The sequence below is a fragment of the Drosophila yakuba genome, chromosome 3R, assembly GCF_016746365.2.
Source record: "Drosophila yakuba strain Tai18E2 chromosome 3R, Prin_Dyak_Tai18E2_2.1, whole genome shotgun sequence".
Lineage (NCBI taxonomy): Eukaryota > Metazoa > Arthropoda > Insecta > Diptera > Drosophilidae > Drosophila > Drosophila yakuba.
The window spans coordinates 22,026,238-22,052,329 of record NC_052530.2 but is presented as its reverse complement, the minus strand read 5'-3'; the positions used below and the strand labels follow the sequence as shown (position 1 = coordinate 22,052,329).

The window sequence follows — 26,092 nt, the reverse complement described above, 5'->3', positions numbered from 1 at the left end:
GTCTGGTGTCCATCGTCTAAAAGCCAATTTATATATATGCCCATGTTGCTAGCCGAGGGAATACCCTTTCGTTCATTAGTTTTATAAGCGGTTTTTACTAATGATTCGTTACTTGAAACAATTAATCATTTAGGGAAAAGTGCTTAGAATGAAACAAATCATTACTGTTATTATTACAAAATTAGTAGCCACCTTAACACATAAATTTAACAAAAGCCACTGATAAACTGAAGGACTTAAATCAAGTCATAGTTAAGTTTTAAGTGTGCCATTTTGGTTAAAAATATAAGAAACATATTTACGTAAGAAAAGGCCGAAAATACAAGAAAATACTGTAGTTCGTGCTGTGGTTATGGTGAGTCCAGAATAACGACGGTACAAGTTACACTGCCAACTACGAATTCCGCTCATGTCGCATAACCATTTCTACAGCAGATCATCCAGACTCTTGGCCATGTTTTGCATGCCGCAGCTGGTTATAAGGTATAAGGTATAAGCCGCAGCAATTTGACGCTTAAGCGCACCGCTGCACACTCGCAGCTTCAGTTGGTCGGCGACAGTCGAACGTGGAGCACGAAATATTCCGGTACGCGAAGAGTTTAATATTGAAACTGAAACTGAAATCGAATAAAGTCGCAACGAAACGAAACGAATCGAATTGTGTTGAATACAGCTGAATCGATGTGGCGGGCCAAACAGTCGAAGACTCGGGCCACAAACTTGAACTTGCCCAACACACGTAGTCAATTACATGGTGCTGCAAATACAGTGTTTTAGTGCTCACAAATGGTGGTCAGCGTAATTCCGAGAATTAATCAAATCTAATGCTGATTGTTGCCTATTAGGTTGACACATTTAGCCGACAAATCTGTTGCATTGCACTTGCCGACTTGTTGAGTCATTGAGCAGAGTTCAAGAAAAATATGTGTGTCAAATATTTGTCTGTTTGCCTGTTTGCTGGTGAAACATTTGCCAGCCAGCTTTTGTTAATGAAACTCGAGGCTTAAACAGATGTGTCAGCATAAGCAGATGCTTTTCGAATGCGCATGGGCCTGGCGAATTTGAAAATAGTTTTGAATTAGTTCCGTTTTGGCTACCATTTTTATATAATGGGTCAAGCGAAATTTACTGTTAAGCGGCGCACGCCAAAAGCCACTGGGCCATCATCGCTTTTGGCCAAACTCTCGCTTTCTCACACCTCTCTTCTTCTCTCCCTCTCTCACTCTCCCTCTCTCTCTTTCTCTCTCTGTCTCTCGCTTTTGGCGCTTATCTCTTCATTTCTTTCAGTCAATTGGCTTGGCTTAATTTTTTCATGTTATTTTCTCAGTCAATATTTACCTTTTTTGTTTTGCTCGCCGCTTACGTAAGGCGTCGCAAGCCCGTCTGGCCGGCTCCAGGCCAAGTCTGCATCACCACCTCCATCGCCACCTCCTCCGCCACCTCCATCTCCATCTGCAACTCCTTCTCGGCCTGAATCCCGATCCCAGTTGCAGTTGCAGCTCCCGATCAGCTGCTGTCACTGCGATTTTTCGACCCGTTTAACTGGCACTTTGTATTGGCCCTCTTCGACTCTCTCTTACCGCGCTTGCCAGCTCTTCAATTGGCCTGGCCATTACAAAATAGCCACATTCTGCGATTGGAATAGTTGGCTTCAGCTCAATCGTGGCCTATTTGTATGCAGGTTTGCGCCAATTCCAAGACCAATTTGCATATATTTCTTGTAATCATAAGGCATAATCTCAATACACTGGCTTTATGGCCAAGAGAAAAGCGCACAGCTGATCGGCAGCTGCCTCTCTTTTGGCCACTCTGCATCTCCAGCTGGTTGGACAACTTTCAAGGAAAGTGCAAGTGTTGCCATGGCATTGTGGCAACTGCAAATGGTCGTGGCTTTTGTAAAAGGAGGAAGTGGCTCTGGGTTACTGGTTTGTTGGTTCGCTGGGGGCGTGTGCATTGCCAATATTGGTTGTACATATATGTGTTATGGCCCAGTTTAACGAAACTGTTAAGGAAGCGGAACAATAATTAACACCCCTACTAGCTAGAGCAAAAGGTTTCCATTTTTGGTTGATTAACAGATTTATGAATACCACAAATAAAGTTCGTCAGCTTCTTCGAGACCTTCTCGCCCTGATTTCCGGTCTTGCCATTCAATTAGTCCATTGTCATTGGGTCTGTGTCTTTATGTGAAAAAAATATATTAAATAAATTTATACGCATACACGCCATAGTGTGGAATAAACCTACAGCGATATGAATTCCTAATTAATCATACGCCCTGTGAGCATGCAAAATATTTAGTGACCTCTCGTAGGGAACAAAAAAAAAAACACGGCTATAAAAACAACAGCGGCAAAACAAAATTGAATAATGTGTGTATTAGCTCAAGACAAGCACTGTGAACAAATTCGAAAATAATCGCAAGCAATTTAAATTGAGACCACCACCGACTGACTGGCGGTGGAAAAACTGAAAACTGAGCCAAGTTAGTGGCTCGGCTCACAGCCAAGTTGAGTGGAGCCGCGGAGTCAAGCGCAAGAGCGTTTAAACGCCAAGCGAAGCCAAGCCAAGTCGAGCTGAGCTGTTGACATTCGCGTCTTTGTCTTGGCCCTGACCAAGAAGTTGGCTCAGAAGCGTTGCGCACTTCGATTCGATATTCGGTTCGGTTCGTTTTCGGCTTGGACATTGACGTTTGGCAAACACATTTGGCCATAACACGGGCCATCGACTAATGCATTATTCCGATTTGTTTACCCAGACCCAGACAACAAGAAAACGCACAATGACAACCGCTGGACTTCGACCGCTTCTGAGCCTTCTGCTCCTTGCATTGGGCGTGATACTCTTCTGTGATGTCAGCTCCTCGATTGCCATAGCTCCGTCCACATTTGGCACGGCAATCGCACGTGCCGGGAAGATATCCAACCAGCTTAAGGTGAGTTCAAGAACCCGTATTCCTAGCCACATACATACATAGTGGTGCGATCTAAGAACAGCTTGTATAAATTTAGCAGAGACAAAAGAATCTTAACAAAGCGTGCCAGTTCTGGCCATTTCGGCTGACTCGGCCAGTTGTGTGACTTTGACATCGTGTCGCAAATTTGTCGCCGCCCCAAAAGTAATTCAATACCCGCGAAGACGTCGCTTTATGGCCAAGTGTTTTGGCCAAGTTGTTTGGCTGCCGGTCACTGCATTTACATGTGCCTGTTAATGGGCTTTATGGCTCACCAACAACAGCAAATAAGCCTGGTCAATTGCAAATGCCTCGCGGTTCTATTGTTTTACGGAGTTAAGTGGGAAGTGAAGCGCGTGAAAAATACTCTTTGGCACCTGCTAATTAGGCAGCCAGTGGCCCAAAGCTTTTGCCTTCGAATAATAGTTGGCCTTCTGAGGCAGCCCCACTGAAAACGAATCTCTCCGGCAATGCAATTAATTAATTAGCCATGCAGCGCATGACATTTGGAATGCAGCCACTTGGCAAGCGAATTACTTACATGAACTTTGCTGCAACACAATGCCCTTTTTTAAAAGCACAAATATGAGCACTGAAATATTAACCATTATATTCAACTATTTATGCCCATCATGAGGCCATAGCTGATTAATTAGGCAATTAAGCCGGAGATACATTTCCGTTTGCCGGTCGGATAACATTGACTGATAAAAGACCAACATCAACGACAAGCCGGTCCAACTGAAAAAGAATGCACGAACGAACAATGTACCCGAAATGTACCTATGTACACTAGGCCATTGCGTGCCTTACATAACCCGGCCATAAAAACAATGATTACAAGCACTAAAAACTAGACAAAACAAACGAAAAAATGTATTTAAAACACCGAACGGCCGACGGACAGACAGTAACAAGTGCAGCACTAACAAGATGGCAGAAATTCAATCCTATTGCATATTCGATCAGGGGATACCCAGTAAAAAAAGTTGGGTATATCTTCCAGATCTATAAATAAATTCGTAAGATCTAGTTAGGTTAAGCTTTAATGGTTCTAATGATTCAAATGTTACTAATGTGTTATAAGCTATAAAAATGACTGTATTCAGCAAAGTAAAGAAATTATACCAGCAACTAGCTTTGGCATCCAGCATTGTCATACCCGAAATTTTTCCCATTTCCACGGTACTTTTAATGACTGCCATACCGAGGCGAAAATTCGAGGAAAATCGAGGAGCAAGTGGAATTTAATTCAAAAGGCTTCAGACGCTCGAAAGCGCAACAGTTGCTGTCGGAAGAGCAAAGAGCCAAGTGTGGCAGACTTTTTGCGGTGACTGTTCGTTTGTCGTGTGTCACTCCTCCGGTGCGAGTTCAATAAATCAAAGTTTACGGCTCCGCGTACCACTGCACTTGTCGGAACGAACTGCATCGAATTTGTGCGCTTGTCTGACGGTTGCATAAAACAAAAGAGCCGAGTCCCTTCCCTCCACGCCAACTTTTCGTCATGCCCTGTCCCCGGAATTGGCAACGTGGAGCGGCGATCGCGGCAATTGCGGCTCTTTCGCTGGCCATCGGTCTAATTGTCTTGGCAATTTGTGTGCAGCGACCGAACGAATCCGGCCATCGAATCATAGTCACCGAGCAGAGAAAGTCATCCGCGGCGGAGGCGGATGCGCAGGAGGGTTTCGATTCGCATGGCGGTGATTTGCAAGATTTGCGAGGCAAAGCCAGAGCATTTTTTTTAATCGCCACTACAACAATGTCGCCGGAAAATGCGACAAAAAGCGCAAATGCTTCCGGGTCACTGGATATGCGGCAAATGGCCCACATGAGCAGTTCTACCACGGTTCGTATTGAACATGGTTCTTATGCAACATCGCTGCATCGCTGGCTTTCTATCTGCATTTCATTTCGCATTTATTTTTTGGCTTTCGAGCGTGTTAGCGTGAAAGCGGCACCCATTGCATAATGTTTGCATTGTAAGCGGCGAAAATATTATTATGCGAGATTTGCAATGCAATCCAGAGATGTTGTTACTGCCTGCCTGCCTGGGCTTGTCCGGCTCTCACTCATTTGCATATTAGAGCAGCTGAAGCCCGAAAAGCCGAATCAAAAAACCAAACGATTGATCGGCATAGTTTAATTATTTTCCCAGCACTCTCAAAAAGCGCTTTATGCGTTGAACAATGACCCACTTCTTAAGCGCCTTTTAAGCCAAAGTGTGTTTGCTTATCGAACACACACACAGCCAACGAGCGCATTAAACAGTTATAATTAAAGCCAACATCGATCGGATCTCGATAGGAAACTGTTATAAACCAGCTACACCCACATTAGCATAGCCCCCAGACCACACACACAAAAATGCCCAAAAAACTAAAAATAAACAAACCGATTTCCGAATACCTTGCTGGCAATTGTACTCCATGCCGATGGCTGTGCCTTATATTCCCCAAGTTAGGGTATGCGGCGTTAGTAATTAGCATAACAACAGTGTTAGAGGTGAACTTGAATCTCGGTGCTCCACAGCCACCAACTGACGCCCAATTGTGCCATGAATCACAGCCAAATATGAGCCCATTTTAGACCGAGACACACGCCCAAATTCAGTCTGGGAATCAGCAAGATTGGCGTTTCCTCTGGGGGCAGCACGTGACTCCAGTTGTTGGTGTTGGCCATGTTAATACCGCTGCCTAATTGCCGCAAGCCGAGCATTTGAGTTATGCAAATGGCATTTCAATTAAGCGACGCAGTCGGTGAAGGTTGCCCGTGGACAGTTAACGCCGCTTTACAAATCGGACAGCCCCAAAAAAATGTCATCGAGCCCGATGAACTTGGACTGGGCCAGATTTTTTGCATGTTTCCTAAATTGCTGTCAACTGCACGGCAACAAAGATCATTGTCATTGGCAAAATACATGCATCTCATATTTCGTATCACAAACAAGAGTATAATGATATTAGGCTCTTAACTGAGTGCTCAATCAGATGTGATGTACAACTTCCATCAAAAGTTATTTTTACATCAAGCTAGTGGTGTTTTTCCTCTAGTACTTGTAACAGTTTTTGTTTTAGTGCATATTAAAACTGTTCGGAATTTTCAATTGCAGGAGACGACGGCCTGGAAGACCCTGACATCGCATCCGAACTCGCTTGTCCAACTGCTGCCATCGAGGGCCATGCGAGTGGTCCAGGAGGTGGTAAGATCTCTGCGGGTGAGTCTCTTACGGCCTTGCAACATGGCCCCCAAGCCAAATGCCAAGCGTTTATAGCCTCTTTGGATAGCCGAATTGTAAAGTGGTGGCCAATCAATTTTCAACTTGGACGTGAACATGGACAGGTGGTCAAACATGGATGCAGCTGCAGTTTTTGGGGCTGAGGTCGAGTGAATAGCAAAGAAAGACGCTGGCATATGCACACACACCCCCTAGATGGCCAGTGAGTCAAGAACCTGGCAGGTGACTGGAGGCGGAAAACTGGCTTTTTGGAAATTGACCGAGGCGATGGTTGCGCAACTTTGGCCGAGCACATGGCATACTTCTTTGCGCCGGTTCTATTCGCGTTCGCACTTCGATGCAAATTGGTTGCGCAACTCAGATTTTTTGCATTCGCAAGTGGCAGCCAAATTCGTGGGCCTTGAAGTTGATTTCTTCAGTTGAAACTGAATTTTACAACTAAACTTATCACAAGACTACATAGACTAACATTGTTTGCCAAAATCATTCGCAGAAAGAGCGTGAGATTGTGGCCACTACCTCGCTGGGCAAAGTCAGGGGTCGCTATCAGAAGTATCGATCTGGAGAACGTGGAGGCTACTACAGTTTCAAAGGAATGCGCTATGGAGCACCGCCCACAGGAGCTAGAAGGTAGGTGTCAAAACCCAAGACAAACAAGCTGGAAACTAACTAAATCTTTCATACAAGATTCCGTGCTGCGGAGCCGGAGAAGCCGTGGTCCGGCATCCGTGACGCTTCGCGGGAAGGTCAGAGTTGTCCGCACAAGAACATGATCCTGGACACGTTCAAGGGAGACGAGGATTGCCTGTTCGTCAATGTGTTCACCACCCAAATGCCCAAGGATGAGGAGTCTGCAGAGCAGCCAAAGCTTCCTGTTATGGTTTGGCTGCATGGAGGCGGCTTTTCCTTTGGCTCCGGCAACTCTTTCCTCTACGGACCGGATTACCTAGTGGCTGAGGACATAGTCCTGGTCACCCTAAACTACCGATTAGGTCCACTGGGCTTCCTTACCGCAGGACCCGATGCTCCCGGCAACCAGGGCCTCAAGGATCAGGTGCTGGCGCTGAAGTGGGTGCGGGATAACATAGCCGCATTTGGAGGAGATCCCAGTCAGGTGACCATTTTCGGAGAATCAGCTGGAGCTTCGTCCGTCCAGTTGCTTCTGCTGTCTCCCCAGGCAAAGGGGCTTTTCCACCGAGCGATTTCCCAAAGTGGATCGGCCCTGAATCCCTGGTCCATGTCCGCCAGTTCAAGCCAACGCGCCGCTCGTCTGGCTGCCAATTTGGGTTACGTGGGTGCCAATAAGACCGAGGATATTCTCGACTTTCTACGACGAGTGCCAGCCATGAAATTGGTTGAAGCTGCGCCCACCACCATCACGGCAGAGGATCAGCGGAATAACATTGGCTTGCCATTTGTGCCCGTGGTGGAGGGATATTGGAATCAGGACTCCCAGGAGGAACTGTTCTACGAGGAGCCCTTCCTCACTCAGCACCCAAGCGACATGTATCACTCGCAGAACTTCAATAGCGATGTGGCCTATATGACGGGTTACAATACACACGAGGCCATGCTGTTCATCAGAAGTAAGATCATTTCTAAGGACATGTGGAGTAACAAATTTAATGAGTTTTTAATATTTTAACCAGGACTTCGCAAGAATCCGCAATTGCTGAGCATCATTGAGAACGACTTTGGCCGCCTGGTTCCGCAGGATTTGAATGTGACACAATCTCATGATCGCGTGACCCGCGAGATAAGATCCTTCTATTTGGGCAGCAAGCATGTGGGCATTGAATCGGTGGACGAGATGATTGCGGTAAGTCAGACTTGCTGAGTACAAGACCATAGATAATACTTAACTTTATTTCTTTGACAGCTTCTCACGGATCTCATGTTCCTTCAGGGCATCCGTCGCACGGCCCGGAATCACGCCAAGTATGGAAACGCACCTGTCTACATGTACCGCTTCTCCTTCGACGGATCCCTGGGGCTCTACAAACGGATGCTGGGTATTCCACGACCTGGTGTATGCCACGGCGATGAGCTGGGCTATCTGTTCAAGTTCGGGTTCTTCAATTTGAGCTTGGATCCCAAGTCGATGGAGGTGCAGGTCAAGAATCGAATGGTGCGCATGTGGACGAATTTCGCCAAATATGGGTGAGTAGTCAGGATGCAAGAAAGAAAACGTTCTATAGAATATAACTAATGCAAATTATAGCTCCCCTACGCCGGATACCGAGGATCCTGTGCTGACCACCAAGTGGGCGCCCATCGATCCCACAAATGTGATGAACAGTCTCAACTACATGGACATCTCAGCCAATCTGGCGATGAAAACCAATCCCGAGCCGGAGCGCCAGAGATTCTGGGATGAGATGTATCAGCACTACAATGGTGCTGCCATGTAAAAGGACATCAAAATACCCTCACAAAACCACACACATACCACACACTCACCCACACACACACACACTGTAATTTCGTATTGCCATTTTGTGAAAGATCGCACGAAACCCAGAATATTTAAATGCAAAATTCATTGTACAATTTTCGTAGTTCGTAGAAATTGTTAGCTATATTTTTAGCTATATTATTAGCAACTAGTTTGTAAGTGTTCCAGCATTTATCCACACCAACACACCTATTCACTTTCACATAACCCAACGTCGAGATGCCTTTCCTTACTACACGTGTATCCACAATAACCAGGTGTAAATAGTCAGAGTCTATCTAATGCATAATGCAAACGTCTAAACGTACGATGTTATTGTAAATTAAACATATTTTATTTTAGCCCTTGTCTTTGCATTTGTTGAAGAGTTTTAAATTTGGGGGAAGTAGCATTTTCAAAAGGCTGTTGTCCTCTCTTTAATGCAAATTGAGTATGAGATACCGATTTGTCGATATGCTCGACTGTCAGATACCCACTACTCAGTAGTGGTGCCAGGGAGCAAAATGGAGGCGGAACACTTTTGGGCGTATGAATAGGTGCGGCAATCTCCTGCAACAAACTGGCGATTTCCATAAATTGAAATTTCGTATTAATCACTTTTCTTAACAATAACATTAAAAATGTAACTTACATTCGTTGTACATGTAAAAAACAATAATGTAAAAAAAAAAGGTTTGTGTACAATCGTGTGAAACGACGAGTTAGCCGATACAAGAACCTATGTCATTCTACACATGTTTTCATGTTCATTTTACACATGTGTAAAGATACATTCCTTGGAAATCAGGATAACAATAACAGACTTTTTTAGAAATCAGGATGAAAATGCTAAAAAAATTAGCAGTATTAAAGTAAAATTAAAGTAAGTAATGTGAGATCATTTTCGGGGAGTGCCCCATTTAAAACTGTAGCGACTTGTTGAAGAAAGCTACATAAAAATTTCATATCATAGGTTTATGAACTGCCTCCTTAAAATCACCCAATAAAATATTCATATTTCTATATATACTATGAGCAGCAGAATGCTGTGTTTAGCCTAAACGTGATCCAGATAAAAACCATTGGCCTGGCGTTCAACTTAATTTTTCGCCTCATTTTAGCAATAAATATACAGATTTCTCAACAGGTGGTTAATTGAGAAAGTCAACCGAATCGATTTGTTGACCATTACAGAAATAGCCGTTGCGTGAATTTCAAAACCAATTACACCCCAGGAGGATCCCCATGTGGCACTCTGATGGACTACAAATTTGCACTTGACGCGCTTTAAGTGGCCGCCAACGGATTATCAAGGGGGCAGCTACGAGTTCATCCAAGTACACGATATATCGGGGGTTGCACACACACTGGGCGACAAAGCTGATTATTCAATTATACCAGCGGCTTTGGCGCTCTTCATTCGCGTCCAGTCGCTGCCATTCACAATTTAGTGGATCGTAAATTATTCTGGGGCAGGGAATTGCGGAAGAGCATTGAGCGAAAAACGCCTGTTTCTACCGCATGGAAACCGAGATGGCTTTTAAAAACTGGGTAAGCTAGGCTAGGTGATACAGCACAAGTTATGAACTTTCTAAGAAACCTACACTCTTTTTGTATATTTTATATATTTTGAAAATCTTCTATTTTTGCGCGTTATGTCGGACCAATCCAATTGTTTTGACTCCAGGCGGCTATGTCCACCACTCCAGCAGAAAGCGCTGCGCGTGTGCTTCCTACGGAACGGAGATAGGCACTTTAAAGGCGTTAACATGGCCATCTCTCGTGCCTACTTCAAGGACCTGCAGGCGCTGCTCCAAGGAGTCACCCAGTCACTAGAACGCCACGTGGTTCTGCGATCAGTAATCGAGCATTTCTGCCGCACTGACGGATCGCCTATAACATCACTGAGTAGTTTCCGCGAAACCGATATTGTGATTTGCTGCTGTAAAAACGAAGAAATGGTTTGGCTCAAGTACAGCGTCAACAAGGACTTCAAGCGAATGATGGCTTCTTGTAAGCGTTGGCGCCAACGGCGCTTGTACAGTGGAAGCCTGAAGAGCATGATGCCCAAATTGCCAGATCGGTGATGAGGTGCACGGTATCGGCACTGGCGCATATGCACCAGCTCCAGGTGATTCATCGGGACATCAAGCCGGAGAATCTGCGGGTCTGCTTCACATCCGGCGTGTGGAACTTCGAAATGGTCAAAGTAGGGGACTTTGGCTTGGCCACTTACTATCTTGGCAGCGACTTGTACACCTACTGCGGCACTCCAGGCTACATGGCGCCCGAGATGATCGCCATGTCGGGCTACGATCACCAGGTGGACTCCTGGTCGCTGGGAGTTACTCTGTTCTATATGCTCTGCGGCCAGAGGCCCTTTGCTTGTGACAGTCAAAATGCGAGTGAGATCTATGCTGCGATCATGAGTGGTGGGCCCAGCTATCCCAAGGACATGAAGGGAGTCCTTAGTCCAGAGGCCAGCCAGTTGATCGACGGACTGCTAGTGAGCAATCCCATCTATCGTTCCACCATCGCTGAGCTCGGACAGCATCCGTTCTCGGCCCTAAGCGCTGTTACCAAATTTTTTTTATTATTTAGATTTGCAATCATTTTGAATAGATTCATGTTAGGCCGAGCACAATAGGTCAAGATTTATGGTGGCAGTGAACGGTTTTAATTGGCTTAATGCCGTCAAAATTAACTACGCATGACACTACCGATGACTGCACAGCGATACTTGTATGGACACATATATTTGTTATTAACGTCACAATTTATTTATTATTTGTGTTTGCACAATGCAGCCAAAATGCGCGTGAGTCGACGGTAAACACTGTGATATTACGTATACGACACCTTGTACTCGAATCCGAGCCAAGATACAAGCGAGGGCCATTGTTTGCGCCGTCTATTTAAATAGGGAGATGCGGCGGCAGTCTCAGTATCTGATAAATCAGAACTTTCCGGACCAACCTATCGATATTGCGACACCACACACGGGGGCTCATAGAATATTAAGCCAGCGCCACCCCTTCCTCGTCGGGGGCTCAAGGTCGCCTACATTGAGAAGTGTCTCTGCCTTCTGCTTTCTGCCTTCTGATTTCGTTGATAAGATGAGCTTATCGCGCTTATCTTCCGCTTCGCTTTCAATTTACGAATCATTTCAATTGAACTTTTTCCGCGGCGCAGCCACAAGTTGTATCTTTCGGTGAAACAGTATCAGTATCTGTGAGAGCATCGTCGATGTGCAGTGTGTAATTTTCTCTCTTCCTGAACATGTGTGTGTGTGTGTGTGTGTGTTTGTGTCACTTACAGCTCAGCGCTTTCTGTTCGCAAGTTTTGTTTAGTTGGAAAAATGTTCTTTCAGTCGGCCGTCATTTAATCCATTGGTCGGACTTGCGGATCCGCAGATCCGTAGATTCGCTGTGACAGTCGCTCTGTGGCTGCGGCTTCTGTGGACAGAGCACCGAGTGCCCTCTGATCTCCAGTCCTCAGATCATCTCATTTCTGGAACGACACGCGTCGGCAAAACAGAACGAAACGGAGCTCGTGAAACTATAACTATTATTATTTCGCAAGATGCCATCGTGCCAGAAGTATGTTGAGGCTCTTTAGCAAAACAATGGCCATCTAACACAAACTCGATTAAAAGGTGTAAATCAATTTCATATTTAGAAGGTGATAAAACTGCTTAAGCTCAAACGTGCTTACAAATGCTTACCTCGGATCTTGTGAAAAGTACAGTAAGGTGCGAAAATCTAAACATGCTGCGGAAGCGCTTTAAATTTCAGTAACTCAAGTCTGGATTTTATGCAGCTGCCTATAAAAATCGCTTAACAATGTGGCGAATATCTGCTATTTATATGGTTGAATAATGTGGTAAATGTTTGCTTGTTATTCCATAAATAAAATAAACTGATAAAGTGTATGGCTGTATACTTTGCCAGCGGACCACAAAAAATCAGTGTGAATCAGCTGACGACGTTTGGCAAAAATTAAAGAAAAAAAAGATAGATTCTCGCACCTGTGTTGCACTTATCACAAGTTTCTGTTTGCCCACACGACGCCAAGGGAATTAATTGAAAAAGGCAACTCCTTCACCTCAACCTCCCACAGATGCGTTTCAATTTCTCCACCCACTCGGCGGCCCCCACCTCCACGGCCCCAGCAACAACAACGCAGGTAAATGGATCAAATGGATCAAATGGAGCTAATGGCGATCAGGCCAACCAACCGCTCAAGAAGGCCATCGAAGCGGATCCCGATTCGCTGGACAGTGTGATCAGCAATCCGCAATCCTATCCCATCACAATTGTGCCGAACAGGCCGACCAGCTACTATGGCCTATCGCAAAATGGCAAGCCCTTCACCCGCCAACCGAGCTGCAGGTGAGTGGAGGAGTTGTGGTTGTTTCCTAAGCTATTCCCTCAGCTATTTTCCCGGCCTAAGTGTTTGGGTCAATAAGTGTCGATTAGTTAGAGCTGCTCTAATTGCTTGGCCAAATTCAGACCACTTTAACGTCGGCCTGGTCGAAAAAGTTTAGCGGGAGCTTTAGTTTAGTTTAGCAACGCGAAGTTAGAACGTCTTAGAGAGATGCAGGTGCCGCTCAGCGATGTCCAGGTCCTGCAGGATCCCGCCGATGCGGAAACCCTTGTCGGCGGCGACAAGGAGGAGACCTTCGCCAACATGAAGGAGTGGAAGCGCCAGTACATGCGTGGCATCTCGCACACGCCCTCGCAGGCGGGAGTCTACTACGAGGCCTTGAAGGGATCCAGCCACTCGCTGGCCAAAGGGTGCGCAAGTTTCTGATTTCAATCTCTAGATTCAAAAGGGCATCCTTAAGAACATTTTTCCTAATAACAGATATTTGTTAATATTGTAGGAAGTAGAAACAAATGCTTATCTAAGGTTAGGTAAGAAAGACAATGTTCGTAAACTAAAAGAGCTCCTAAATAACGTTTTAAAATTTAAATTAGATATCTGATTTTCCTTAGACGTTCTTTCACTTCCTACGACGAACTCTATTTGCCAAAGTATAAATAGGAGCTTGGGGCAACAATTACCCAATTACTCAAAGTTCCGCCGGCTTTCCGTTCAGTAATTAGCTCGTCAAGGGGCCTGACATTCAACTTGAACTTGCCGACAACTTGACTTCCAACAGTGCGACGCAGTGCGTCCGTGTCACGTTGTCGCATCTTTTGGGCTTTTTGTTTAGCTGATTAGCAGAGTGCCGTTCGCAGTTTGCGGTTGTAATTTATATGGCTACGCCCACGGTTCTAGTTTGCTTTCCTGCCCGCAGATTGCAGTGCAAATGATTTAGAGGCGCTCTACGAATGCGATTCATTACATGCCGGGTGTACTGTCTTTTGTGCCTTTTCCAAATCTTGACAGCATCTTGTTCTCACACTTGTCACCTGCTAAACGGTTGGCCAAACGACTTCCCATCGGATGTAGCTTCCCTTTTTCCCCGACACTTTCTTCACCGCTTAGCTATTTCGATTTTATTTCACTTATTTGTTTATTGCGTGGGCCGCTCAAAAATGTAATTAATTAATGCCGACATTCTACAAAGCGATTCTACAACAAATGATTCATCTGACACAAATTTAGCTAGCTGAGCTCTAAATTTGATTAGCCGGCATTAATGCAATCGGCACAATGCCAATTAATCGACTTGTGCGAGTGTCAATGTGGGGTTAAGGTAATTGGCATCCGAGAAATGCGAGTTCATGTGGGTGCTGCAATCGACCTGTGCATTCGTATCCAGCCCTCTCAAAATGCATTGCTGTGACAGGCAGGGGTAATAAATCAAACAATTTGTGGGAGAGCTGTAATTAAGTGTTATAAGAGTGGATGGGTCAGATTGCCCTGAATCGTGAATGCGATCTGAATCTGTCCGATTTGTCCGCCTTGCGACATTGGCATTCGCGACTGTGTTAATTAGATGCACTTCTCGTGTTCGCGTGTCCAGTCCAAAAACAGTCGAGTGCAAAAGCGCACACTTAATTTGCGCAAATTAAAAAACACGATGTCGAGACATCCAATTTCATCTGACACTTGCATAAATCATAGAAATCATATTCATTGCCATTTGTAATGGGAAAGATCCAAAAGGATTTCTGAACAAATAAGGGTTAGAGGAATTCGACAAATATAAACTTAGAAAAACAGTTTGCAAGATACGATGTCAGTTATTCTTATATCTAAGCCCTGCTTATTAAATTCTATATAAAATTCTAAATACAACGGAGGCTGACGCTACAAATGAGCTCCAAAAGATGTATAATACATTGCACACTTTTAGGCTTCATGTATAAATACTGTGATTTTCTGTTCGCAGATCTCGCAATTTCCGGCCTGGCAGCATGAGACGAGTTCGCCGACGAGCTGTCTTCAAGAATGGTGACTGCAATGTGGTGCAGAAGCACCTGCAAAGACGCCGCGTTCGATTCCTGCAGGACATGTACACCACTATGGTGGATTGGCAGTGGCGCTGGACTCTCCTGGCCTTCGCACTCAGCTTCATCCTCTCCTGGCTCTTCTTTGCGCTCATTTGGTGGCTGATTATCTACACACACGGAGACTTGGAGGAGCCTCATCTGCCAGACAACCAAGGTTTGTTAGATACATATAAAGAACTGAACAATTATATGAGAATTCCATATTTTAGAGGAATCTGGTTGGGCGCCTTGTGTTTCGGCAATCGATGGCTTTACTTCCTGCTTCCTGTTCTCCATTGAAACGCAGCACACCATTGGCTACGGAGTGCGCACCACCTCGCCCGAGTGTCCAGAGGCCATCTTTATGATGTGCTTCCAGTCCATCTACGGCGTGATGTCCTCAGCATTTATGGCCGGAATAGTATTTGCCAAAATGACGAGGGCCAAGCAGCGGGCACAGACTTTGTTGTTCTCCAAACACGCCGTAATTTGCCAGCGGGATGGCACCCTATCGCTGATGTTCCGCGTGGGAGACATGCGAAAGTCCCACATCATTGGAGCCGGAGTGAGGGCTCAGTTGATAAGGACAAAGAGCACCAAGGAGGGTGAGGTGATGACGCAGTACTTCACAGAACTGGAGATCGGTACCGATGACTCTGGCTCTGATTTGTTCTTCATCTGGCCCATGGTCATCGAGCACAAAATCGACGAGAACTCACCGCTTTATAATCTCAACGCCACCGATATGCTGCAGGATAAGTTTGAGATTGTGGTGATACTGGAGGGCACCGTGGAGTCCACTGGACAGAGCACCCAAGCCAGATCCAGCTACATAAACACTGAGATCCTTTGGGGCCATCGTTTCGATCCGGTGGTGCTGTACAACAAGGACCTGCAGGCCTATGAAATTGACTATGGTCGATTTAACGAAACCACCCAGGTGGACACGCCGTTGTGCAGTGCACGGGAATTGAACGAGATCTACAAGATCCAGGAGGGATTCCGCACACCAGGTAAGAGTTGGAGAGGAGAAGATTGCGCTTCCATCGTTTTGATTTCCATTGTGATTTGTCCAGCAGAAACCACCTTTACCATGCGTCAACTGTCCCACAATCATTCTGATCAGGCCTCCTAGGCGCAGATTGCAGTGTTTTGTCCCCTGTGTTGCTATAGTTTGTAATCGTGTTTGTCCCATGTGAGTTAAATGCCTCACCGCCTGAAATGTGACCCATAATATTGTGAGATATCGTTATTACAGCTTCCCCCTCGATTCAATCGAGGTGCTCCTGCAGTTCCGGCTATCAGACACCTGGAAGACAAAGCCGCCTGCGCTGGCAGCACTCGGTGCCCTTGTAATGCTCCTCGACTATCCACGCACTTAAATGTACGAGTTACCCTACGAAAATAAGTTAATAAACGCTTTAGTCCAGAGTCTACACCCAAATTGCATGTCCCTGGGCTTGGGCTGTGCATACAAATGACACATAATTGCCCCGCTCGCTGCCAGGTAGCCAGGGTAGCAGTTGCATTGGGGGCCAACCCACTCATTAGGCATCATTAATAACTCGGGCATATCAATGCAAGAGGTGCCTAAAAAAAAAGCCCAACACGATCACACAATTTCACACAAACACACAGCACTCGCTGGGCGAAACAAGTTCGTTGCTGGAGTCTTTTGTTCGTGGGCGACCCCAAAAAGTGGACTAGGGTGAGTATTGCACATCGAGGGTATCGTAGTGCGGGGCTATGGCGCTTGGGAGAAACATACATATCCTTTTAATTGAAATTGAATCAATAACTCTTATTTGCGCAAACTAATCAACACTAAATTATAACACTCACAGAAAAACAACTTGAATATTTATTATCGCATTTATCACCGCTCCCAGGGTGGATATCTAATGAAATGTGGGTGTGGGTCAGATGCCTGGTATGCCCCAATGCCCGGGCCATAAATACAATGCCAAATTTCAGCAACTCTATTACAACTCACCCGAAAAAACTTATAGAAAAATGGCAAAGCAAAAAAAAATTGGCATAAAAAACTAAATAGGAACGCAAACGAAATCGAAATGAATGTTGGCTGCCAAAGGCGGGGGCTGTCCCAAGGGGTGGAGTGCAGAATGGTGGCTCAATGGCTCAGTGGCTCAGTGGTTCGGTGGTGCAGTAGTGCTGTGCTGAGTGCTGTGCAGCGTCCTTAACCCAGTTTGGGGCACATTGGGGCACAGTTGTGCCGTGGTGGAGCAGAACCAACCAGCCAGCCAACTAGGCACTCATGTGGGGCGAGCTTTATGTTTAATTACTTGTTAAATGTTTTGTCGCTTTTATCAGTTCATATGCTTAAGAGCCCCATTAGCCGGAGTCGAGCACCCACAATACCCTGTGACATGCGTCGCTTTTGGGCGTTTCGAGCACTTTGGGGCTTTTTGTGGGAGGGGGGGCCATAAATGTCGATGGTCGTTTGGCTGTTGTGTGTGATTGGCTTCGACGAACGTGCTGGCTGATCGACAGAATTAAAATATTATTCGCGCATGAAACGTTGCAGGCAACGAGCACACCGCATGTGGCACAGTATTTTCTTGCGATTTCAACTGCGACTTTGCCTCCGACTGTGGCACGTTTCAAAGACAAAAGGCGCCACCCAAATGGCTCAACTCCAGCCACTTGGCCCCGCGGGTCATAATTCCCGCTCCAAGCCACCCAAAAAAAAAAAAAAAAAAAACAAAAACGTTTGCCAGTTGCGCCAAACAATTTCTCGTGTAATTTTTAATGTGCTGCACAAACACGCGAACAATGCATGAACGTGGTCGTCGTTTGTCAGGCTAACCATGTTGAATGCTCCTCCAAGTTGACATGGATCTGCCCATCTGCCAATGGAGGTTGGATATTGGAGCAACTACATTTGATTAACCAAACCTATAAGGATTTCTTGATAAAGTTGAGAGAAATGATTATTAATATATCATTAATAGAGCTCAGCAGCACTGCCCCGCATCCGAAATTTGATGGCGAAGTGGCAGGGACAGGGACTGCAGCCTAATAAAGACATCAATTGGGAGGATGACTCAGGTGGCCTTTTTTTCTTGCGTCCAAAGATCTGGAGGAAGGGAGCTGATAAACGAAGTTGCAAAACAAGCTTAAAATTAACTGCGGCCGGCAGTGCGAACAAAACAAAAGGTAGAACATGCTACATAACTCATCCATAATCAACACTGTTTACATAAATTTCAAAAATTATTACACAGCAACGGTGGCCAATGGGGATTCCAGCTCCATCAGGGACTTGAGACTCCAACTCAGACTGAGACTGAGACTGAGGACTGAGACTGAAGACTGGACCCAAAACTGAGCTATGGGATCGGGGAGAGCGCGTGATGAATGCTTAAATAATGCGCTTAACCCTGTGCGAACATAATTTATGGTGTGCGGATATGCATGAGTACAGTACAAGTCGGCAATGGGGTACAGGAGAATACAGTGAATACAGTGAACACAGGCGAGTCGGTCAGCAACACACGCTGTTTTCATTGTTATTACACGGACGTTGTTGCCGCTGACCAATCTGTAAGCCCTCTTTGCCTCTGCTGCCATTTTGGCCAAATTGATTAATTACGGTCATTCGGGGACGCAGCAGCGCTGCATAAGTAGCATAAAATGCCATAAACCGCCGGCCAGGAGTCTCCACTAAGTCATTTGCCACTAAGGACAAAGCCGCCAAAAAAGCGAAATTACTCAGGCGTAGCGAACAGGCCAAGAGATCTTCCTCATCTTCTTTTGGGCCAGGTCGACTCTTGGAGCTTGCAGCTTGGAGCTTGGACCTTGCCGCTATATGCCGCAATTGATTTAAGTTACCAGGAGAGTAGGTATGCCAAAAAATGGTATGTACGAGAATGTATATATAATTGTGAGTCGCCGCTGGGCCTGCTGCATGTTCTGTTGTAAGTAATAAGCATTTTTATGTCGCAATTGGCCAGGGAGGGGTTAAGGGCTGGCCAAGAGTAATGCTTAACACGCCGTTGCCGCTGACATGCTCAACTTGATGATCAGATGCTGCCATTGCCGGCGGCTGTAAACCACTCTCTGCTTGAATAATATTGAAATTAATTATTTTTGATCGAAATTATTAAGTAATTTTTATATGGCCCGTTTTTGTTGAGCTCCCCATCTGCTACCTCTCTCTCTTCCCTCCTAATTAATTGTATTTATTAAATAACATAATAAATTAGCGCTTGCACTTGTTGTTATGCTTGCTCCAATTAAGGAAGTGCCACTCCAAGACGATCAAAATGTCGAGTCTGAAGTCCCGACCAAATTGCCTATCGGGTCAACCGGTTTGCGTTGCTTTTTTTTTTATTTTAGTTATTTTGCTGTAGCCGGGCTTTGTTGATAACGCGCTTTAATTAAAAATCTGCATACATTTTTGGGCAGTTGCAAGTCTCGCAGCTTTTTATTCCACCCATATCGCGATCTTATTTTTTGTTCCCAAAGACCCGCCAAAAATATCAAAATCAAAAGCGGCGCTGGCTCTTTTATGACAGATCTCACTTTAAAGTTGACGTCCGAGCTGTCAGAAAATAACACTTGAAGTCTGCGGGGATGTTGCAGTTTTCCCCTTCCTCCTTCTTGGCCGTAAATTTCTGTTATTTTGGTGGATTTCTGATGTGAAGTGAAGTTAATTTACCCAACTTCGACTGACACAAAAAAAATACAACAATGTATAAGCTTGTGCACAAGTGTTTATTAAAAGAGAAGTATATTAAAAGGGCATCCCTACTCAAAGAAGATCAGCCTACATCATCGATTTTGTTACCGTTTTGAAAATTATAGATCATTCAAATCGAATAGGTTTGATGTTTTGCACTTTCAGCATTCTGGAATTATACTGTATAGAGTCACTTCCAGTTATTGCTTAATTTTTGCACGCTTATCCTTCATGGTTGCTTTAACGGGTTCCAGATAAAAAGCCGTCTTAATTTTTCAAAATTATAACCTTCATGCTTGATGGTTTTCTGATGAAACTGGATGCTTGACCAGAGAGTTCAAAGGCCCCAAAATCTTGCTTGCAGTCACTAGACAATATAAAATGTGAATCACTTCGGGCCATTCGTAAAAAAGTAACATTTATAAGAGGCTTCTATGCAAATGACCAATAACCAAATGTGTAATTTTATTTCCCTCCAAACTTCTTGATGGCTTTTTCAACGGGCCCTTTCACATTTGCACATAATAATGTTTTGGGCATTTGGCTTTTTGGAAAGTCTTACTTCGCAGGCCTGTGAAAATGAACTCAGATTTGTGGAACGAGATGTGATGGGTGGAGATTTGGGCATATTCAAGATGATTCCATATGCTGTAAACAATTTGCAAATGGCTGGGGCCGCTTTATCTTAATGATGCATAATAAAATTATGGCGGCAATCATACGAAATCAATAACAGGCCGCGCAGCAGAGAAAGTAATTATTGGCCGATCAAGTGGCCAAACCGACACCCGTCAAACCATCGGCCTGGCTCTTATCCGATAAGAGAAGCTTTGAGTTAAGACGCGGCCGAGATGAAAGTCGGGGTGGGGCATGAGTCCATCTGCTGCTTGTTTGCGCCCATCGTCACTTGATTGAAGGCCCAGAATGCAGAAGCGGGCAACAAATCAACGCCTGGACTGGACTGCTTTTTGCATTTTGTTTTTTGCTCTCTGCAAACTGACCTACAGCAGCAGGAGCAACATGGAGCAGCAGGAGCAGCAAAAGCAGATTGCAGATACCAGTTCTTCGCCTCCAGTTTTATTGATGCAAATTGCATGCCCTGGGCCCTGTAATCAGTCCACGTCCGAGGGCTCTGTGCGTGCAATTTGAGCGACAAGTCGATAGCCGCCAGCCGGGATGCGATGGAATTGGGTCACACTCGGTCGCATTACGTGGAGCTCACTTAACCGCGATGATTGGCCAAATGGGAGAGGGCCAGTGGCGGCGCCATCTAGCGCCCACTGCCTGCACTAAGCCACTCAGTTTGATTGACAGCCCCTTTTGGGATGAACGCCCTGGTCTGTTCCACTGTCCTTGCCATGTAACAAGATTTAAATAGCTTCAATTACTGCCAGAGATTGCATAATACACGACTGGGGACTCGGAGCAAGTTCCTGCTGCTGCTGCTGCTGCTTCTGCTGATTATCCCCCATCTCCTTGGAGGCTTTGAACTTAATACTGGCCGTCGGACGGATGGGATGGACAGGGCTTGACGAACGACAACGGCACGCCAGGAGGTCATGTCACAAAAATATCCATTAACACATCATAAAAATTAAAAATTAAGAAACCATACGAGCGAGGCAATAAAACCGCAATGCCTGTAAAATAAAATATCTGTACGGTGGAATAAAAACGCCATGGCATGCCAAGATAATCGCAGACGAGAGAGAAAAGTGAAACCGGTAATTATGCATTATGTATGCACGCCACCAACGCGGCGGATTAAAATGAGGAGTCGAGGAGCTGAGGAGTCGAGGAGCTGGGTACCAGGATAGCCAATGTGAGCTGGCCAGTGCCAAGTACCAGAGCCGGCTTACTGTCTGCCCACGCTAAGTAGGAAACACATTTTTGCGTCTCTGTGTATCACTTTTTGTTTTTTTGGCAATTTACGTGCCTTGGCGCGCGACCCGCAAACAAAAGACTCAAGCGACGAACCAGCAGTAACATAAATTTCACTTAATTGCAGAAGACAAAAACCAGAATGCATTCAATCGATAAACAGAGTGCAGCAAAAATAAATGAGCTCGGCACGCTGGCAAAATGCTTAATACCATGCGCTGCGAAAGTATGCAAAGCACATAAAATTAAGTAAAACAAAAGCTGACCAGAACATTTATCTGCACTTCGATTGCGCTTCCATTGAAATGCATGTGGAGCAGGGCAGTTCAACGTCTTCCGCCTGAAGATCGCCGCTTGCAAATTTGTCGCAAGATCGGGCAAGCAACCACTTCCCAGTAGCAGTTGCTCATTTTCATTGTGCTGAGGCTTATTTCTCACTCGCAGGCAATGACAGTGAATACTCGTACACTTGGACAACACTTGTAATTAAATGAAAATGTATTACTTTTAATAAGTAATTATTACTAAAAGGACGCTGGAGATCATCAGCTATATGGTGTTTGTTTTTAATAAGATTAAATCTTTTTGTAGTGTGCTTTGAATTTATTAGTGATATAAATTTGCTTAAAAAGTGATTAGACTTCTACACTTTGGTTTTCTTCAAGTGTAACCTCGCACTCGAAACTTTTTACGTTGCTTTTTGGTCATTTTTCCCCTTGCAAGTGTTAAAGTCAACAATCGTGAGAAAAGAATTTTATTGTTGTTTAGCCTGTGTGTGGTGGGGCTGCACTTTTTTCGTGCCTTTTCAGTCTTTTTGTTTATTTTCATTTTACGAATACTGAAGGTCACACAGCCTTATGCTTTGATTGCCGACCGCGGCTGGGCTCAACTTGGAGCTCAAGTTGAATTCGGTTTTTGGTTTTCGTATCTGTATCTTTTTGGCCGCACTCGACTGCATATGATGCCTGCCAGCCAGCCCAGTCAACCCAGTCAGCCCAGTAAGCCCCAAAATGTTGCCTTTGTGGAGCTCGGCTTTATGTCTCTCTTTTTCTGGCTTTCTGGCTTTCTGGCTGTGGCTCATGTTAAATTGTCCGTTTCATGTTTCTGCTTAAATGTCAGTTGTAATTTGTTGTATTAACCCATACCACATGAATTATGTTTAGTTCGAATGTAATTGATTTGAATGCAATTTGAATGGCAACAACACAGCAACAACAACAATGGCAGTACGACGACGTATTATATTAACAATAACAGCCACAGGAGCGTCGCCGTTCGGCAAGGCAAATTGAAAATTGCCCTCAACTCTGGCCGAGATTAAATGGAATTATGCAAAAGAGCTGCCTGGGAACGGGCTGCGGCGATCCGAACACGATCTCAATGAGAACTTCATCAAGAACTGGGTGCAGCCAGTGGGATGAAGTGGCGAGGTGTTGCCTCTACTAACAATGTTATCGATACATGTCGGCATTCGGCATTATGCCAGATATCCCATCACGACCTCCTGCAGTACTCTTCAAATTAATCAACTTTTTGGCGCTTTATTCATTGTTAAATGTACCAAATTACCTTGTTCCATAACTTGTTTCAATAAATAAGTTAACTTGTTAAATGTTGCTAAAAGTAGCTAAATCACAGCAGGCCAAAAATTTATGGCACAGGGACTGGGAACCCTAGAAAAATAAATTTTATTTTACCTACAGAGCGTTACCTACATGTGTGTACCTATATTTTGTATTCCACAACCTGTCGAACAAAATAAGAGTGACACAAGTGCAGCCAGTACGCGAGATCCGCACTTGGGATACCCATTTAGTGACCATGACCTCTAATCCGTGCATTTTCTGTTTAGATGAGCAGAGCTATCCGCACCGCATATCCTGCGGTCATTCATTTTGCGCGGCGTGCTTCAGGAAGTATTTGGAGCTGGGTCGGGACTTGAGATGTCCCCTCTGCAGACGCGATTTCAGGGCGGACATCCAGCCAGCTCCGCCCAGTGATTCTGCAGAGGAACTCGAGTCCTTGCCCGCAACCGAGATGGACACGCTGGTGCTGACACTTTCGGAACAGGAGTGCTGGTTCTTTGAGCAGCTCTACCGGGAAGTACAATTGACAAGCAGGCGCTAGACTAGATTGTGATAATTTTTTGTCTTCATATATTTCTATATATACTTATATGTTATCGTCAAACACTTTTGTCCGATCTTCCTTGGAGTGTGCTTCGCAGAATTTTACATTTGTAAAAGTTTTCTCATAATCAAATAAAAGATGGATAACGATTAACAATAGCTGGTATCCGTGTGCCAAAAGATTGTTCTGCTTGCCAAGGCATCTAAAAGCATTTGGGCAAGTTCCAAGCCAAGTCTGAGTGAAGTGCTTAGCCTAGCCCAAATCACAGCCATGTCTGGCTATCGCCATCTAAGCCTTTTCAGCGACTGCTCATCCATCTGCGAGTTGGTGAGGCTGCCTCATCGATCAGCATTTGTATCTGCTGGTGCAGGCGCAACTTAATTAGACGCTTAGACTGGCTAATTGCCGCGCAGTCGAGCTGATAAATTGATAAGCCCGGCCACAGATGACCAGCTAACGATGGCCATTAGCCGAAGTGACAGCCGCAGTTGCGCCGGTTGCGGCAGCCAAACGGGCGGCTGAAAAATGGTGCAAAAATGTTTATTAAATGTCCGTGCCTGACCGGCGGTCAGTGGTGCGGGCCTAGCCCAAGTCCGAGAAACTGCAAGTCCAAAAAACTCCCCAAATGCTGGCTGCATTTGCTGCATTTGTTTGTTTGCCGTTGTCTTTTTGGGCGCTTTATCGCACGAATCATTTCTGGCTGGCCGTTTTGACAGCGTTTTGAGTCAACAACATGGCGCATGCAGCAGATACAAATCTAGGCGGCACATTATGCAACGACGGCCGCGGCGATCGTGCAAATGCTAAGAGCCAAAAACTATCTCATGGATTTGCGCAATTTGTCATCCTGGAATCGGACTCGGAATCTGCATCTGAATCGGAATCGGAATCGAAACAGAAATCGAAATCAGGGACAAGAGCCGAGGGGCTATGCCTGCGAGTGCGTGTGTGCGGGCGTGGCCAGCAAACAGTTTTATTGATAAGACTTGCCAGGCGGCTTCGATATTGCATTTAGTTGGCCAAATTATTAATGCCCCTTGTCGCCGGGCTGCGTGTAATTTGTGGCAGTTGTTCGGGCTGCCGAGCTGCTGAGCTGCTGAGCTGCACTAACTGAAATGCGATACACTGCGGCGATTGCTCATTTATGAATGTCCGACGATGGCCGCGATGTGCGATCGTCAATCTTCGAACTTAGCCACGCTTACATGTGATTTAACAAGCTAACAAGCTCTGGCTCTGACTCTGGCTCTGGCTCTGGCCTTATCGCCGATTAGCAGCTTTCGATAGGACAGCATAGCATGGCAGTGGCCAGATTGGTTTTGGTCATACTCTAGGATCGGGTTCATTGAACGAATGGAACGCTGGATTTCAACAGATCAACGCAGCCGCATGCAGCATGCAGCAGGCAGCATGCAACGTGCCACATTTGCAGCATTTTTATTATCGCAAGTCATTTGTCAAATTGCTAAACTGACATTAAAGCCGCCTTTCCTGTGGGCTGATAAACCAATTTGACATTTTCAGCCGGTTGCGATGATCGATGGCTGCGCGAGATTCCCTCGATCCACCCAATTCCTTCCAACTGGGAGTGCAGGCAGGCTGGTGACATTTTTGCGCCAATTTCGGTCGCTGGGCCATCAGTTAAGAGTTAAGAGAGCCAACCAGTCAACCAGCCAAACAGCCAACAGCCATCAGACCTCAAGACCCTCAATTCGCATTTTTCGCTTTCAGTTTTTGCGGGCGAAAAGCCTCGGTTTTTCTTTTCGGGGGGGGCTTTGTTTTGTTTGGAGTTTGCCGTTTGCATGCGTGGGAGTTGCACGAATTGTGTAGTTAAATAATGCTCCATGTTTGTCCTGCACGAGACCCGCGAAACACACAAAACGAAACGAAACCAAACCAAGTCAAACAAAACGTGTGCACTTGGAGAAATTGTTTAGTTTGCTATGCGAAAACGATAGTTTAACAATAAAAATGTGCTTACATTTTAGGATGCAAATTATTTACAGCGTAATATACTTTATAATACATTTTTATGTTGATATTTAATATTTTAATATTTTAAAATCGTTATTGAACTGTTTAAAGCTCATATAAATATTCGTAAAACCATGACTAAAAAACCTCTTTAAGCTATTAATTTATAGTATCTGCGTAACGCTTATAACTTGTGAGAGGCACCACTTTTTCACATTTTCTTTCAAGTTTAGATAATACACCCGTTTTATGTTTGACAGCTATTAAATGTGATGTTTAACGTTTGTTTTTTAGAGTGCCGACAAACAAGCGAAACGAAACTGGTTGGCCGAGAGCGCGG

At 45.1% G+C, this 26,092-nt stretch overlaps 4 protein-coding genes across 13 annotated transcripts; all 4 read left to right on the top strand.

The window, feature by feature from the left end:
- The first annotated feature begins 510 nt into the window (after positions 1-510).
- Positions 511-8,984, top strand: LOC6537894 (juvenile hormone esterase). Of its 3 annotated transcripts, XM_039375138.1 has the most exons (8): positions 511-586; positions 2,759-2,935; positions 6,063-6,167; positions 6,682-6,818; positions 6,876-7,774; positions 7,838-8,007; positions 8,068-8,348; positions 8,410-8,984. In XM_039375138.1, the coding sequence occupies exons 2-8, from the start codon at positions 2,783-2,785 to the stop codon at positions 8,597-8,599; spliced, it is 1,935 nt and encodes a 644-aa protein (XP_039231072.1). In that variant the 5' UTR covers positions 511-586; positions 2,759-2,782; the 3' UTR covers positions 8,600-8,984. The 3 variants fall into 3 exon arrangements, with proteins under 3 accessions (XP_039231072.1, XP_002098435.2, XP_039231071.1); XM_002098399.3 differs by lacking the exon at positions 511-586 and having other exon boundaries at positions 2,717-2,935; XM_039375137.2 differs by lacking the exons at positions 511-586; positions 2,759-2,935 and adding an exon at positions 4,244-4,799.
- A 1,199-nt stretch (positions 8,985-10,183) lies between these two features.
- Positions 10,184-11,550, top strand: LOC26536351 (serine/threonine-protein kinase DCLK2). The gene is given in 2 exon segments (XM_015193078.3): positions 10,184-10,700; positions 10,703-11,550. Coding segments are annotated over 2 exon segments (990 nt in total). The 5' UTR covers positions 10,184-10,277; the 3' UTR covers positions 11,270-11,550.
- Positions 11,551-11,969: 419 nt separating this feature from the next.
- LOC6537892 (G protein-activated inward rectifier potassium channel 3) lies at positions 11,970-16,501 on the top strand. Of its 8 annotated transcripts, none has more exons than XR_001454011.3 (6): positions 11,971-12,303; positions 12,742-13,013; positions 14,966-15,240; positions 15,296-16,078; positions 16,142-16,260; positions 16,324-16,501. XR_001454011.3 is itself a non-coding variant. In XM_015193076.2 (5 exons), exons 2-5 carry the CDS (start codon positions 12,742-12,744, stop codon positions 16,419-16,421), a joined length of 1,428 nt encoding a protein of 475 aa, XP_015048562.1. In that variant the 5' UTR covers positions 11,970-12,277; the 3' UTR covers positions 16,422-16,501. The 8 variants fall into 8 exon arrangements, 5 of the variants coding, with proteins under 5 accessions (XP_015048562.1, XP_015048563.1, XP_002098433.2 ...); XR_001454010.2 differs by having other exon boundaries at positions 11,974-12,303; positions 16,145-16,260; XM_015193076.2 differs by lacking the exon at positions 16,142-16,260 and having other exon boundaries at positions 11,970-12,277.
- Positions 16,502-23,274: 6,773 nt separating this feature from the next.
- On the top strand, positions 23,275-23,959 carry LOC6537891. The gene is made up of 2 exons (XM_002098396.4): positions 23,275-23,430; positions 23,501-23,959. The coding sequence occupies exons 1-2, from the start codon at positions 23,364-23,366 to the stop codon at positions 23,773-23,775; spliced, it is 342 nt and encodes a 113-aa protein (XP_002098432.2). The 5' UTR covers positions 23,275-23,363; the 3' UTR covers positions 23,776-23,959.
- Positions 23,960-26,092: the final 2,133 nt, after the last annotated feature.